Below are 16,289 nucleotides of genomic sequence, written 5' to 3' on the forward strand. Positions count from 1 at the left end.
ATACAGAGAGGAGAGGCCATCACCCTGGGTCGGGGTGGAGGCGGGGGACCTGTAAAGAAATGTTCTCAGCTCTCTCTATGTATTAGAATGTGTATAAAATGGGGTAGAACTAGATTAGAGAGATCAGATTCAGAAGATAAAAGAAAATTATATTCGCATACAAATATGACTTTACAGTCGCAATGCTTCAAAGCATTTCCCTGTATGGATAACCCATACCCTTCAGTGTCAACAGCTCTGTGAGGCAGGCGGGGAGTGAACCATCACCCCCACGTACCTAAAACGCCAGTGACTGGCCAACGGGCACCCAGCTAATAGAGCAACGCTGGAAACAGAGCCCAGCTCAGCACTCAGCTAGACTTTTATTTTTAAAAGTTTCATTTAATGAGCCAAGTTTTGTCCGTCTGCAGCTGGTGTGTCTGTCTTCTCATCCTCCCACTTGCTCCTGGAGAGCAGGAACCTCCTCTTGTATTTCCTGTATCTCCCTCCGTGCTTTGTATTTATCTCAACAAATACTCAGGGATAAATAAGATAAACAACAGGAATGTTCTCATCTGTACTTTTCCGACAACAGAGAACAGACAAGAGCCAAGGGTACACTTTCCCATTGGCCTTCTATTTCCCATTCATCGCCAGTCCACAGTGGAGGAATAGCCCTTGCTATGACTCCTATGATCTGAGGTGTCTCTTGCCAGCTGCTTTGCTGCTCTGCATTCGAAGTGTGAAGGGCCTGTACAAAATGGGCCTTCTCGGAGTCCTATTTAACTTTTCCATGGGTCTGTGTTTGTCAAAGCTTCATGCCAACTCTGTCAGAAAAAGAAATGCCACAAAACTTCTTTTAGGAAAGGGAAAAAAAGACCTACTTTATACACTTGCTCTCATGCTAATCACACCACCACCATTCATATCCCAGCTGAATAGCAGCCCCACAATAGCCTGGGAAATACACAGAGCCTTTAACCAAAGGGTAGGCTACTTCACGCAAAATGTCGCATGTCCTTGGCTTTTTAAGTCCTTTGGAGAAGACTGATAAGAAGAATTAACAACACAACATGCAGTTCTATCCCCGTGCAGAAAAGTCATTCCATTTCCATATGAAATTGGCAAAGTATTCTCTACCATGGCTCTGCCCTTTTCTTTTAAGGTTCTACAGAATTGGAGCTGAGATTATCTTTGACATATTTTCAATAAAAGTGTATGTGCGGTCCCAGTGACCAGCTCAAAGCAGATTCTAGCAAAGCACTTCCCCTGGAATCTTAGTAAACCATCTTTGTTAGTGATTAATTAGTTGAATTATTAACACAGTGTGCCACCTCCCCGGAAGAGCTGAGATGGGCATTCCGGACCAGGTTATGAAAAACTGAAATGAACTCCAACCTCCTCCTTCTTCGACTTGTTGTGAAATTCAAGTAAGTTACCAATGCATGTGAAGCCCCTTTCACTACCGCCTGCCAGAGAAGTATTCAATAAAGTTCATGCTCCTCCCCCATCCAGCCTAGACGTTTTGAGTCTAATCTCTATCCTCTAAGAATTTACTATGAAACAGGCAACACTAAAATGAGCAAATGACTTTCAACTCCAAGTCACAGTTGAACACTTAACAAGACCTGATAATTTCATTTAAAAACTTTCTGGTTTGCTTGCTGCGTTCATAGGCATATTATTGAAAAGAGTGTTCAGTGCCAATTCCAATGCTAGTCTCTGTTGCTGGAAGAACGCGCATCGGTGTTGGTGTTGGTTGGTTCTTATCCCAGATGGTCAACCATTTTCCAGCTGTAGGATCCCCAGCAAGCCCCTCAACTTCTGCAAAAGGCAACTGCCTCACCCTGAAAATCAATTACAGCAGTATCTTCCCTTCAGGACTGTGCAATTTTATGAGATACGTGAATATGCCTAACAATAAAGGTTCAAAAATGTTCTTTTTCCAGTTGACATTTGGAAACAATAATTCTGGGTGTGGTGGTTTTGATGTTTTGTTTTGTTGGCTTTTCAGGGCTGGAGAACAGGAGATCTAGAAGAGAAAAATCAATTGAGGCAACAAAGGATATTTACATTCCAATTTTAGATGCATCATTATCATTTGGTAGAACTATTCAAGGAAAGAGATTACTAATTAATAATAAACGTTTGAATTTCTCAGCTGAGGCCAGAACGGCTATAAATAACCCATTTAAGACAAAATTATAATTATAGGTTCTTCAACCCCATCAATGGCTTTAGGAAAATATGGTTTATTTTCCCCTGTATTATGAATGTTTTGATCCAAGAACTACATTTTAATTTCTGAGGCAGCTCCTAGGACTTCTGTGTCTATACAATGGCTGAGGCACAGACCTTGCAAAGCAATGGTTTACAGGGGTGAGTGCAGCCTATCACCCCTCCTGCCATATCACTGGAACCTCACTTTTCAAACAGATTTCCATGAGAAGCCTACTAAACTGAAGACTCAAGTAAATTGGTAGGTAACACCTTGGAAATATGTGTAAAATCTCAGCCTGCCAGAAGTTCCTCCCTCTAATTCACAGTATGTGCAGTTGTGCCCAAAGAAGACACTATGCATTTATTTAATCAAAATATCTATTAGGGCCAAGATGACAAGCAAGACAAATGCAATGATGAGAACTAATGTATTAGGCCATTCACCCCCAGAAACTTACACAGGCTGAATTGACCGAAACAACTACCCGGGCAAGTGTCTAATGAAATTACTATGTGGCTGAGAAACATTTTTGCCACTTCCTGTCAGTGGTTGCTAACTTTACAACAATGTGGGTCATTTGTGGGGAAGAGGCTACTGGTGGAAGGTCTATTTACTGCATTTAATGAAGGTGCAGCATCCGCAGCTGCTAACCAGAGAAGCTCAAAATTTCCCAGTGTGACCCAAAGGTTACACCAAGCCACAAGGACAGCAGCAGATCAGGCCCATGGCAACCCATTACTGCTGCCTGATAGGCACAAATGCCTAGTTCAAGTACCTCCTCCCTTTAGGGGACCTTCACAGCATCCGGTGGTCTTTCTTCTACAGACACATTGCAGCTTGTCCCATCTAGGTTGTCCCACCTTTTCACCACTAAAGACCCCTTGCAGTTCTTTCTTGAGCCTCTGTGATGTCTGGAAGGCGTCTTTATCTAGCAAATAAACTGTTTAAAATCATTTCTCCAGTTTTATTAAATAAAGTGTAAAAGTGCCAATCCTATCTCCTCGTTTATGAAAATGAACAGCAAGCCTAGAGAGAGCTGACAGGTGCCATTCCAAATCCAAATGACAGCAAAATGCAGATGCTCTGAGTAGTCTAGGCAGAGGCTCATGCTCTGAGTCAATCTGAGCAAGTTAATCGCTGGGAAGCCTACAATACACATTCGGTATTTTTGAGGTGCTGAAAAGACCACGATGCTTCATGGCTGCCCTACTGGATCTTTATAGGTCCGAAGAACCCAGGGTGAGAACCACAGGACTCGCTCGCTCATTTTGGACAATGCATTGTGTTGCCAACGGGAAAGCCAGCCGGGGTTGGGAAAAATCGGGGCTTCAGAAAGCTTAAGCAATAGAGTCTAGTGGTTAAGGTTGGCCTCACAAGACAGTCTGGCCCCAACTCTCCAGCTCACTTGCTGCGTAGTCTTTGGTAGATGTTTTTAACCTCTCTGCACCTGAGTTCTGCAGAACTGAAGAGAGCAGTAATAAGGACGATTAAATAAGGGAAGGAACGCACAGTGCTTAAGTCAGCGGGAAGTCCGAAGCTAGCACCAGATAAATGCCAGCAACTGTCATTAGTTAGTCAGGCCTGAGTCCACACACCAGCCCCAACACTGTGCTAGCCACGTGAACCTGGGCAAATCATTTACTGAGTTGCAAAACCAGGTTATTGACATCTTCCTTCTGCTGTTATTGAAAAGACTAAGCGAGATATCATCTAAAGCTCCCAATAATAAAGGTGAGTGCCTTCTCCTCACCTCTTGTAATATTTGCGGTTTAATTTTTCATGCACTTATGAGTGCCATTTACAACTTGACGTTCCAACTAATCCCTAAAGGTTTGTACTTCCTTGTGCCTTATATTCTTTAATATCTCCAAGCATCCAACACATGAGCCTAAAAGATACATGGCCATCTAGGTAATTCCTGAGGTGATAATTACGTATACAGGAGGGAAAGTGTCAATCCTCATCTTTATCCGGAACTACGGTTCTAGTTCATGATTTTAAAAATCTTGTAAAGCAGATCCCAGTAATATATAGGTTTTAACATGAATATTCAGACTTTTAACTGTTTTCAAGGAACTCTGAAGATTCAAGGCTTTTGTCATTTGCGCAGGCAGGGACCTGCTTGTGGCACCCTGGTCCGAGGAAGTGCGTTACTCAGGGGCCCCGCGGGGCTGGCAGACAGGCCGGCACCCATTTCCAGCCAGCGTTATTGTTCTCTGCTCCCTCACCCTAAATCCAGTGACGTTACCAGATTAAAAAGCGTTTCTCTGTGAAAAAAAAACGCCCCTACGAACAAAGCGACATCATAGTGGTTTCATGAATATGTTAATTCCAAAATACTTTGGTAAAACCTTTGTGTTTTCTTATAGATTTTAATTAATCCTAACATGTTCCTGAGATGGTACCGCCACTAGGAAAAATAATTTGGCAGTTCCTCAAAAGTTAAACACAGAGTTACCATATGATCCAGCAATTCCACTTCTGAGTACTTATACCCAAGAGAATCGGAAACACATGTCCACACAACTGTGCGTGAATGTTTCTAGCAGCACTATGCTGAACAGCCCCTCCCGACAAAACCGGAAATAACCCAGAAAACCCACTGACTGCGAAGGGTATAAATTAAGGCTGTTATGTGCATACAATGGAATATTACTTGGTAATAAAAGTAAATGTAGCACTGACGGATCAGCCTTAAAAAAAATTATGCTCAATGAAAGAAGCCAGTCGCAAAAGACCACAAGATATGATTCCACTTACACAGGAAATGTCCAGAATAGGCAAATCTACAGAAACAGAAAGTTGATTAGTGGCCGCCAAGGGATGGAGGGGAGGGGAGGGGGTGAGGAGGGCAGACCTGGAGGGACTACCATGAGAACAGGTTTCTTACTGGAATGACGGCAATGTTCTAAAATTGATAATGGTGATGGCTGCCCAACTCTGTGAATGCACCAAAAGCCAGTAACTATACACTTTATACGGAGGAATTGTACGGCACGATGAATTGTATCTTACTAAAACTGCTTTTAAAATACCATTACTACCTAAGAACTGTCTCTGTAAACCAACAAGATTTCTAATGGCCTGTTTATTTCAAGGGGCATTTAAGAAATTTAAAAATTCCAAGCCAAAAAAAAAAAAGATAACTTACAGCCTCACCTTTCCAATAAGGCTATGAACATAAGCATTTACTAATCCTATAATAAGGACTTTGTAAGTGTCCTATAAACACTGCATTTGAAGTGGAGGGAGCGGCATCCTCACAGTTCAGAAGTTCCCAACCAGAGGATCAGGAACTACCTGGAAACTCTTCCTGCCCATCCTCCTTCCCTCTCTCCCCTGATGCCTTCGGTTCCTCTCTCCTGTGCTTCCCAACTGGTCTCCCCTCTCCACCTCCAGTTTTCCTCCCCTCAAGCCCAGTGGGCAACATGAATCAGCTTAGATTAATCTCCTCTTAATTTTTTTTAGAAATATGTCACTTTAAATGTTGTCTGTAAAACTTCTGTATTTTGTTCTTACATATTTTAACCTTGTTATTTCTAAAATGGTGCAGCCACTATGGAAACACAGTTTGGCAGTTCCTCAGAAAGTTAAACATTAAGTTCACCCTGTGACCCAGCAATTCCACCCCCTGCTCTATGTTGTGTTTAGTTTCTATATGCAATGTTCCACAATGAAAGGAAAACGAAAACAAAAATAAAACTTTATTTGCTCTGCTGGTCCTCCCAAATAAAGTTCAAGTTCCTTAGCTGCCTGCCATTTGCAGCCTGCTTTTATTTTTATAATCTGGCCCCAACCTATTTCTCCAGCCTCATCTCCCAGATTGTCTTTGCCCCACTCAATGCAAATACACCATACTTGTACTCTAACTCCTCACCTTTCCCAAGCGTCTTAGCACCTGCCGTGACCTTAGCCACAATACCCTCTACCCCTGCACGGCTAAAGGTATTTCCAGGTCCATGCCCTTAAGCAAACGTCATCACTGTCACCAAACTTGTCCCTTTGGTACCACTACAAAGTTAGCACCACTGTGTGTGTGTGTGTGCACGCAGCCTTCGAGTTCTTAAAAGGCTAGGAATGCCCTAGATCTAGTAGGTGCTAAAGAAACATGTGCAAAAGATGTATACTTGAAAAGACAGATACAAACACAGACTTAATTAAGCAGACTCTCTAGAAATTACAGGATTGATACCACAAACTAGTTTGGGGGCCAGATATAAAGAAACCATCAATGAGAACAGCTTCCTTCGCATCAATATAATCATGTGTATTACACGTTTTAGGGATGCATAAACAGGAACCAAAGCACACTGCTTATTATGACAAGGCGCTTACACTGATTTGCATTTCTCTACACAGCTCGCTAGGCATATAATCTGGTTCATTTATGACAAACCCCAAAAACACACTTACCACTAATACTCTGATTGCAATGCACTTTCAAAGCACACATAAGTCAACTTTCTTTCAGAAGTTTCCAGCTGGGTCTTATGTGTGTTATTTTGTTTGGTTTGTTTTAAATTTGGGACTTCTAATGCAGATTATAATTTATAATCTAATCAGGATCTAAAGGAAGAATAGTTTCAACAAGGATGTTCGAGAACCTGGCCTAGACTGCTTTCGAATGCCCTCCAATTAACGCATGACCTGGACAAACCTATTCCATCTGAGACCCGGTTTCCTCCTCAGTCAAATTAGAATGAATTCTACCCCTAGAGATGGGGGAGAAGTTTTTAAAAAGCAAAACTTGGAAAATATGGATTCTCTTTCTTCTCTCCTTTGAATACATCATTTGAAAAAGATGATGCCTGTTTAAGCTTGAATCAGTCAGCAGCTGTCTTTGGTAATAAGCACTTTCTAGAACATGCATCTGTTTGAAGAAAAGTAATATATCAAAAATGGTCTAGTCCTTCAAATTTGTCCCAAGTATCTCTGGCCTCACTCAATTACCACCAACTGCTCTGGATTAAAAGTTAAACCTGTTTGTCCTGTTCCTCTTCTCACAGACACAGGCAAGAGAAAGAAGAGCCTACAGCTCTCTGGAGAACTCTGCCTCACAGATGGCATCAAATTTCAAACTGACAAGTAAACACCAGAAAAGCAAAATGGTAGAAAGCCAAGACCTTGGTTCTAGGCCCTGCTCTTTCACTATAACTGAACAACTAATTACTAACCAGTCCAGGCCGCAGGCTCACCACACATGAATCCAGGGCACGGAGGAGGACTCCGTGATAACAGTGATGAGGGCAGCTACCACCTGTTGAGTGGGGTGTGTATGCACCATGCTCTATGCCAGGCATATCCTCACAACTTCACATGCATATATTATCCCATCTTACCAATGAGATAGCGGAGGCCTCAGAGACATCCGGTAACTAGCCTAAGCTTATATAGCTAATAGTAGTAAGTAACCTCCCACCTGTCTGACTCTAAAACCTGTGCTTTACACCCCTCAGACCTCCCAACCTTCCCCTGTTCAAAGAGGCCTGCCTTTGTGACCGAGATAAAAAATGACCTCGGTATTGTTGTAAATGCTATCTCTAAGGTACTTTCAAGTTCCATGAATCTAGACAATGAAGAATTGTTCTGATGGTATTTTATTATGTCCACAGAGAGGCTCATTCAGCACACTCTAAGTCATTTTGCAATTATTTTTATAAAACTCTGTCTCATCCACTATCCAAACTGATACTTGAGTTAAGACTCACATCTGTATCCTTTACTGAGCCCTACAGAACATTCTGTACATATTCTGACTCAGTACAATTGAAATAAATGAAATAGAAAAGAATGAGTCTTCTTTGCATTAATTGCATTGAAAAGTGGGCAGCAAGCTAAGCTGACAAGAGTTCTGATGACTAGCTAGTAGAGCTGGGTGTCCTTGTATAAGTTACTTAACTTCTCTGGGCTAGAGTTGCCTCACCTATAAAAGAGATCTAATATCTATATCACATGTTAGCATGAATAATAAATATGGTCACCAGAACAGTTACTCCTTTCTTCAGCAGATATTCAGAGTATCCTGGATAAACAAGCATTTTGATCATTTTCAATCAAAGCGATGTTATGTAGTTAGGTTTTTCCATGGGCTGTCAAAAGATGCAGAGAAGAGCTGATGCTAAAAAGAGACCATTTGTCCAAATCTCCTTCCACCTTCCTACAGGGTATCTGTCTTTCTCTTAAGATGACATGGTCAGCTTCCCTTCAAAAGGGGAGGACACAGCCATCAAAGGCTACCGAGGCTCCTACGCTGTAACTTTCCCAGACCAGGGAACCTGCCACTGCTCTTCTTCAGCTAATGAGAAACATTTATGTTCCTTCTGCCTGGTTTCTGCTTACAATTCTCCTCACAAATTTTTCTCCTCATATATTTTAGGCAACGCTGGTGTCAAAAAATCAAAGAAGATTCCATAGAACCACTGGGACTGAGGGCACTGGGAAGGAGAGGAAATTACCACTGTTACTATGAATAACATTGCTAACATAATACCTAATAGCACAGAGCTTTTTAACTTTTCAAAGTCCCTTCAGATCCACGATGTCATCTGGGTGTCATCACACAGGGGTGTCACTAGTTTGCATGTTTCCTTTACAGATCAGAAAACTGAAGCCTGAAAAAGTTAAATAATTTTTGTCCAGGTCACACCTATCTTAGCTTTATGTCAAGATTCAAGCTCATCTCTATGTGAATCCAAATCTTGTATTATTTGAACAATACTTTGCCAAGCTAATTTTGATCTTTTAAAGGGTCTGTTGGGGAATCTAATCTATTCCATTCACTTCTTACTCATACACAAACTTCAGTATCTCAAAAGAAAAGATTTATAGAGTTAATACCTCATGTATCCAAAGTGGCCAGTTAGCTGGCAACGTCAACTACCTAGAACCCAGTTTGGAACCTGGAAATAAGAACAAATCCCAGCCTCTCGGCTATTAGGAGACACTCCCAAGTCCTGGCACTAAAAATCACAGCAGACCTCAAGGTGGCACCCAGAGGTCATTTTTTCCTTTGGAAGAACTGTAACAAGCTGGATTGTCTTTGCTGAGGAAGACAGGTACACTGGCCACAAATGAAAAAAAAAGTACAGGCAATCTAACAATGTGCAAAGTGCCAGGGCATTCAGTGCAGGGACAAAAAGCCCTCTCCATAAATCAATTGCTCTTAAGACACCAGCTGCTAAACAGCATAGTAATTCTCAAATGGCCTGGTAAGAATCACCAGAAGATTTGGTAAAATACAAAATCCCAGGCACTGGCCCAAAGCCTACTGAATTGTCCTCTCCCAGGAAGGGGTCTGAGAACCTGTATTTCACACCAGGTGGGTCTCCTTACTAGGTGAATTTGTGTAATATTGACGTAGTGGTCATCCCCAAAATAGATTATGACTACTCAAACAGTGTGTACCGAATTGAACTGGCACACAGGGTCGAGTTTCTCCATAAATATAACTGCCTACGCTGGGAAGAAGTCCCTCCTATGGTCTCATTAGCATCATGCTGTGACCAAGGGGGCTTGCCAGCCCCAACAACGGCACAGGAAGGGGGGGAGGAAGACTCCAAAATGGACAGGAAATCCAAAGGGCTAAAAGTGGAACAGGCCACCCACTCTGGTTTTAGTAGTCTCCCCCAAAGGCAGCTACACCCCCATGGTATATCTATTAAGTTTATGAGAAAAAGGAAAAAAAAACCCAGCCATTCTGGACAATGAGAAAATAGAGGGAGGGTGTCTACTATCCTGGGAGAGTCAGCTGAATGGAGGTTCCTCCTTTATTTCAGTGCATGCAGGATGCTCAGCTAGATGGCTCACCAGCTGACTAATGAAAATCTGTTTCTCTATTCTGTGGTTCACAGAGTAGATTAAGTTATCAAAACCTACTGCATTATTAAAAACCCATACTTAGTGAGTATCATAACGGAGAAACAGGAAGCAGGAAAGTCACCTTATTTACTTACTTGTTTGCTTGCGATTACTATAAATTTCAGCAGGCAGATGAAAGGGCACTTCCAGCCAAGAAGTCTAGCCCGTTCTTCAGCATATTGGGTTAACTCCAGTAAAAGTGCTTACAATCTCTCCAGAATAATCACCAAGGTAAGCAAACTGTCACCACCAGTTCTTTGGTAAAACACGTTAACATATTGTTAAAAGAGAAGTAATTACTGAGTTTCTACATCACAATACCTACCAGCACAGACCAATAAAAGTGTTAGAGCTAGAAGGGGTCTGAGAGGTTATCTAGTCCCTTCCTTTTGTTGCAATGATAAAGAAACAAAGGCCCAGAAAAGTCAAGTGAATTTCCACTGAGTCACACAGACAGGTATGGCAGTACAAGACCAGAACTCCTTTCTGTAGGCTCCTCGTTGTTGCGAGGACTCGGCGAGGTTATGTACAATGAAGAGCTAAACAGACGGTGTGCATGAGGGAGACAGTCAACATATGTGAATGTCATTCTCTTTTCTTGAAGTTGGTCACTGAATGTTGCATGGCAGCCTTAGACATTAGACATGATCTTGCCCAACCAGCCCTTTTGCCAATGGGGGGAAAACAACCGAGATCCATTGAAAGCTTACTTACCCACAACCTCACACCTAGATGGTGGCACCGGATGGCCGGGGATCTGAAGCTTCCAAATCGCCCTTTCTCTTCACTACCCAACACTGCCTCCCTCTCACTGTTAGAAGTAAATAGTTTAATAACAGATGATGATTTTATGTATCCCATATATGGCACCGGTGCTAGAATTACATATTAACCATTTAATTGCAAACGGAGAAGTGTCCAGAAACATTTTGGAACAAATAAATTACATAGCAAGGTGGCCAACTGTCCAAATGCAACATCTACCTGTTTGAACCTCTTTTCCCCTGCCTCATGACTCTCCGACCAGTGACTTTGTTTTCTGGTGGGGGGAATGGAACAGGAGTCAGGACCTTTGGACTAACCTGACCACCACCTGATTCCTTAAACATCCCATCCTGGTACTCAGCTAACCTACCTTCTGGTATCAAAAGCCAAATGAAGAACAGTCTTTCTGATCAAAAGAACATTCTCTAAAGAGGATTAGATGGTAATCTAGGGCTCAAGAATTCTGCTAAAGTTGAGATCAACAATGAATGGAAATCATCCATCCTCAGCTTACTGGGCAAATGTGCCTTTCTGCTATATGCAGTGAATGGTTTGTGTTCTTCACTATAACATCATTACTGAGTATGTATTTTACGATCTAATCTACCAGTGAGACACAAGATATGAAGACAACCACAAAACCTTCATCCAGTGCTCCAGACTATTCATCCCTTGCATTTGTCCAAGTCTTGAGAGGTGACAAAATAAATTTCACACCCAGTGCTTCTTCTGACCCTCACAGCAACATAGTTAGTGGCCCTCCTGATTATCATTTTGCAAATGAGCTAACTGAACTCAGAGGATGAAGGACCTTGAACAAGGACCACAGGACAAAAAGCCGGACTGTCTAAAACTGCCAACCCAGCAAAGTGTATGGGTTGGAAGAAGGCCCTCCATACGTATCAAGGGAGGGGGATAGGCAAGAGGGAAGGCAAGGCACAGAAATAGACGCTCAACATGGATTTCCCAAATCTCTGCATCGTGGAACAGCCGTGTATTGCTTTGTGTTCCTTCTTGGACCCACTGTCTCATGGGGTAAAAGGTGCCTCCAAATCTCGGAATTACTTAGTACCAGAAATAGCCCCAAATCAAAACAAGGCCATATGACTGACCAGCAGAGTTGAACAGCCTTTATCTGTCTGCTTAGGTACAAACAGGTAACTAGGAAGAAATGTGGAAAGGCAGGATTTTCTGCAAACTGAGTTTCAGGATTTTCTGATGAGAATCTGAGTTTCATGATTCTTGAGATAGGAACAGGAAGGGGGATGGACTCCAGTCACGCTCACTGAGAATTCGACACCAACCCAAATCGACTTCAGTGTGGCCTCCCTTCCTCTGATACGCGGCTTCCTCATCTATAAAAGGGAGACAGCCTCTTCACGAGGGTTTCAGTGAGGAGCACATAAACTAATTCATAGGAAACACAAGCTAACAGTAGTAGACACACTTCCCTTCTTGCCTGAGAGTATTCCCTGCTGCTCTCACGGAGCCTCCCACACCAGAACCAAGGCACAGGAAACAGATGTATATGTTACTTAATTGCAAGCAAACCGAAATCCATTTCAATAACTACCATGCAAAGATTCATAACTGTATTTATAAAAACAATTAGTCGGCAAGGTAAAGATAGCTGTTCACTGGGAGGTAAACTCGCACTGTGTTCTCCGACACCAGACTCGTAGCCGTCAAACGAGTGGACTTTTGTTTTTTCACCAAGAGTTTAACGTTCTACAAAGGTATGTGGAACAAGTTAAACTGCTTGCATATTTCCAGTTGCACAGCACATGGGCTTTTATTTTTTCCAGATACAAGAAGATGAAGCTTGGTGTATATTCCTATGAGAGAATAAACAGAAAACTATTTCTCTCTTTTTAATATATTAGTGCCCTGTAATCCAGACCATATGATCAATAAATTATATAAAAATTAAACCATACTGACAGTCCTAGGCAAAAAGTGAAGCAAGTAGAAACAATTTTTTTCAGAACTTTGGTGTGTGGAATATTAAAATCACATGTTGTGTTATTAATTTTCTTTTGGAAGCTAAATAGAGTTCTCTTGCATAAATTTCTCAAGGAAATATTTGCCTCACAAGTTTTCCCCCTCAAGTTGTTAGAGGCATTAAATTAGTGGTATTGTCATTAGGCCCACGCATAGAGGAGGCATCGATAAGTCACTGAAAATGACTGAGTTGTCACGGCTTTAATGACAAGGCACATACATTAGATGGATAGCTATGTGTCTTGAATAAAATACAAGGTTCTGTTATTGTTACTTTTTAGAGGTAAACAAAATCACTTACTCAAACAAGCCAACAGGGCGTAAACATAATAACTAGGTTTAGATTATTAGCTTTGGGTGATGGGCCTGGGGGTAGAGAGAGTTGGGGCTGGTGAAACACACACCTTCCTTAACACTTTCCACGCCCAACAGAGAAGCTTGGGGTTTCTGTATCCCTGCCTACAATATCGCTGATACATGTGTCTTTTTGCAAATTCCTTCACAGTCTTTCTCTTTCAATAATAATACACCATCTCTTGGGACTGGAGGAGAGCAATAAGGCTACAAAGGCTGTCAAGTGTGTGCCAGCTGGGCTTTCCTAATCACAAAGTAGGTTAGTAGGAGGCACACCACCGGCTGGCAAGAAAGCGCTTGCTCACCCTACCACCAACCCAACACACCAGTAAACACTGGAAGCTCCAGGCAAGTTTACAGTGAACAGCTTCAATATGTTTAGCATTTCCTGATTCTGCCCAGAACCAGAGAGGGTCTTTTAAAAATTCGACAGTTTGGCAAAGAAAGTACTAATCTTTCACACTGTGCATGATAATAAGCCAGCCACTTTCAAGAAGGTGGGCCCCCCAGTGACAATTCCTTACATAGCATCTTAATGTTGAATTTCCAAGAGGTGGGGATGGGATTTGCAGTCACCTTTCCTCCGTTGTACACAGCACAATTTTTAAGTTCTTTAGAGTCCCATCTTTCTTTGACTCTCAAAATTTACTATGGGTCGGCAAGCCAAAGACCTGCTACAGAACGTCATAAACAGAGGTAGTGTAAGTCCAGCCCAAGAGATCGCTGGTTTGCACAATCTGCCTGGACAAATCCATTTCAAAGGGGACGTTAAGTCTCAGTGCAGGAGTTCTATTTTAAGGAAACTGAATAGGGAACACAGATGTTTCTCAGTTAGCAGAGTTGGCAGAGCAGCTCCTGGACCAAATCCGAGTTCTCAATGCAGGAAAGGGGCCTTGTAGAGCATCTAGTTGAGTCCACTCACTCAACTGATGAGGAAACTGAGGCCAATGAGGCAGTTAGGTGGCACACCCAAGAAGTGGCAGAGGGGCAGGGTCCTGATGACAAGTCCCGTGCTCTTTCCATTACACCACGATTAGCTTAAAAAAAAAAAAAAGCTACGCTGACTTCAACCTTGGAACTTCTGCAGATTCGTGTCAATAGCTTTTCCCTCCCCGCACCGAGTTCATAAATCCTTACTCTCCCACTCCAATTCTTTTCACTCCCACAGCCCTTCCAACGAGTTTGATAAACAGCAGTGGACTATCGTCTCAACTCTCTGAGGTACATTAATTGTGGTCCCAAAATCTGACTGTGGCTTGCTTTCCCAGTGCCTCAGTCTCCTCATCAGTGAAATGGGGCTCTTCACCCTAACTGCACCGAGTCAGGGAGATAGCTGGTTAAAATTACCGCCTGGCACACAGTAGGCGCTTAAGCAGTAACTACAGAATGGGTACCACGGATCAGCCCCCTGGAGAACACCTTCCAAACCCCTGGAGGGGCGCTGAGGAAAGGAGCAAGTGGAAAGACCAGCTTTCAGATCTGGCCCGGCCAGGGCAGCAACGGCGGAAGGGGCTGGATGTTTACATACAGTCAGGGGAAGGCAGCTCCGCTCCAGGCAGGAGCCCGGCGCTCCGGCAGATCCATTTTACTTGGATGGAGGGCAGCGAGCTATGCGCTGGCTCTAGATCAGGGTTCAACCAACTTCCCCTAACTAAAAGGATGAGCCCACATTTCCCGTGGGATTCCACCTGGGCTTCCAAGTGGTGACTGCGTTTAAAGACTGGGTTTACAGTTGCCCGCGAAAGCCTAAGCACGATCAAACATTCATGTGCAGGCCGGGAAGTCGGTGGGATCGGGGAGGGCGTGGGCCAGGGGGCCAAAAGGGGAGCGCAGTCTCCCCAAGAAGGCTGCGGGGGCCTCCAGGGGCTGACAGCGCGGCAGTGCCGGGAGGCTCGGCCGGCTGGCGGCCCCGCGCCAGCGAGGAAGTGCCGAGCCCCGCGCGCAGGCACCCCGCCGGGCTGGGACCCGCGCCGAGAGCCGAGGGGCCGAGGGGCCAAGGGACAGCGGGGCTGGGCTCACCCATAAAGAGGCAAAAGAGGTCGAGGCAGATGAGCAGCGCCCGCTTGCTGCCGCCCTTCCTCGGGTTGTTGTTGAGCGAAGGGCTGCCGCCGTTCTTGCTCTCCGGGACGATCGCCTTGTCGTACTTGTAGTTTTGCATGGCGCTGGCTGCGGCGCGAGCCTCCCGCCCCGCGAAGACGCCCCGCAACAGCAGCCACACACCCAGATGCCGGGGTCGCTTCCTGGCCGAGGCTGCTCGGCCGAGTTGGCGGGTCGGCCCGGGTTTGGGGCTCGGGAGCAAGAGTGTGGCTTCGCTGCCTGCTCTCAACGCAGACGGTGGTGCTTTCTGCTCCCCTTGAGTGCCTCCGTTTTCTTTCCTCTCTCAACCCCAAATCGTTCGAAAGTCCAAGGGGAAGAGAGCCAAAATCCCGAGCAGAAACTTTTGCAGCGCTGCGCTGCTCCAGAGGCGCTGGGTTGGCGCGAGCGAGTCTGTGAGCTCCAGCGAGCTAGTGGGCAGCGCGGGCGCTCCACCACCTTCCTCCGCAGCTAGGTGACTTAATGAATGAGAGCTGCGCGCAGCCCAGCCACTCCGGAGCGCCGGCCCCAACTCCGACTTTTCCTCCTCCTGTTGCTGTGCTGCCGCCGCCGCGGCTGCTGTTGTGATCGCCTTGGGTTTGTTTTCTGCACTTTTATTTCACGAGGTCCTTTAAAAAGAGAGAGAGGGAACAAGAGGGACCTCCTCACTTGGCTCTGAAGGGATTCAGAAAGCACAGCCCCTTCCTTAAGCTGCCTAAGACGTAGCATAATTAAGGCCACATTTTCCCCCACCCCTTTTAAAAAAAAATCTAAAAGAAAAAGTTACTCTCAAGCCAGAGAATCAGGGAGCCCCTAGCGTTCAGAAACATCATATTGTCACAAAAGGAAAAATACATATAAATTTGAAAAAAAAAATTCTTGCTGGCCTTGGGCCAGCAAATTAAGGCTGTGAAGCTAAAATGCATTTCTCCTCACAAATTTGAGGTTTTCAAGTCTGTTTTCCCCGTCTTTATTTTAATTTGAATCGCATTATCCTGAAAATATTCAAGGAAAACTGTCTTTGGATTTTTTAAGATCT

At 44.0% G+C, this 16,289-nt stretch overlaps 1 protein-coding gene across 1 annotated transcript in view; it reads right to left on the reverse strand.

The window, feature by feature from the left end:
* The window catches only part of PLPP3 (phospholipid phosphatase 3), a 78,779-nt gene extending 62,842 nt beyond the window's left edge, over positions 1-15,937 (reverse strand). Inside the window, exon 1 of the mRNA XM_024571237.4 lies at positions 15,197-15,937. Coding sequence (XP_024427005.1) covers positions 15,197-15,335 — 139 coding nt within the window. The 5' untranslated portion in view covers positions 15,336-15,937. The remainder of the gene's footprint in view (positions 1-15,196) is intronic.
* Between the last annotated feature and the right edge of the window lie 352 nt (positions 15,938-16,289).

Source organism: Desmodus rotundus, chromosome 3, assembly GCF_022682495.2.
Source record: "Desmodus rotundus isolate HL8 chromosome 3, HLdesRot8A.1, whole genome shotgun sequence".
Taxonomy (NCBI): Eukaryota; Metazoa; Chordata; class Mammalia; order Chiroptera; family Phyllostomidae; genus Desmodus; species Desmodus rotundus.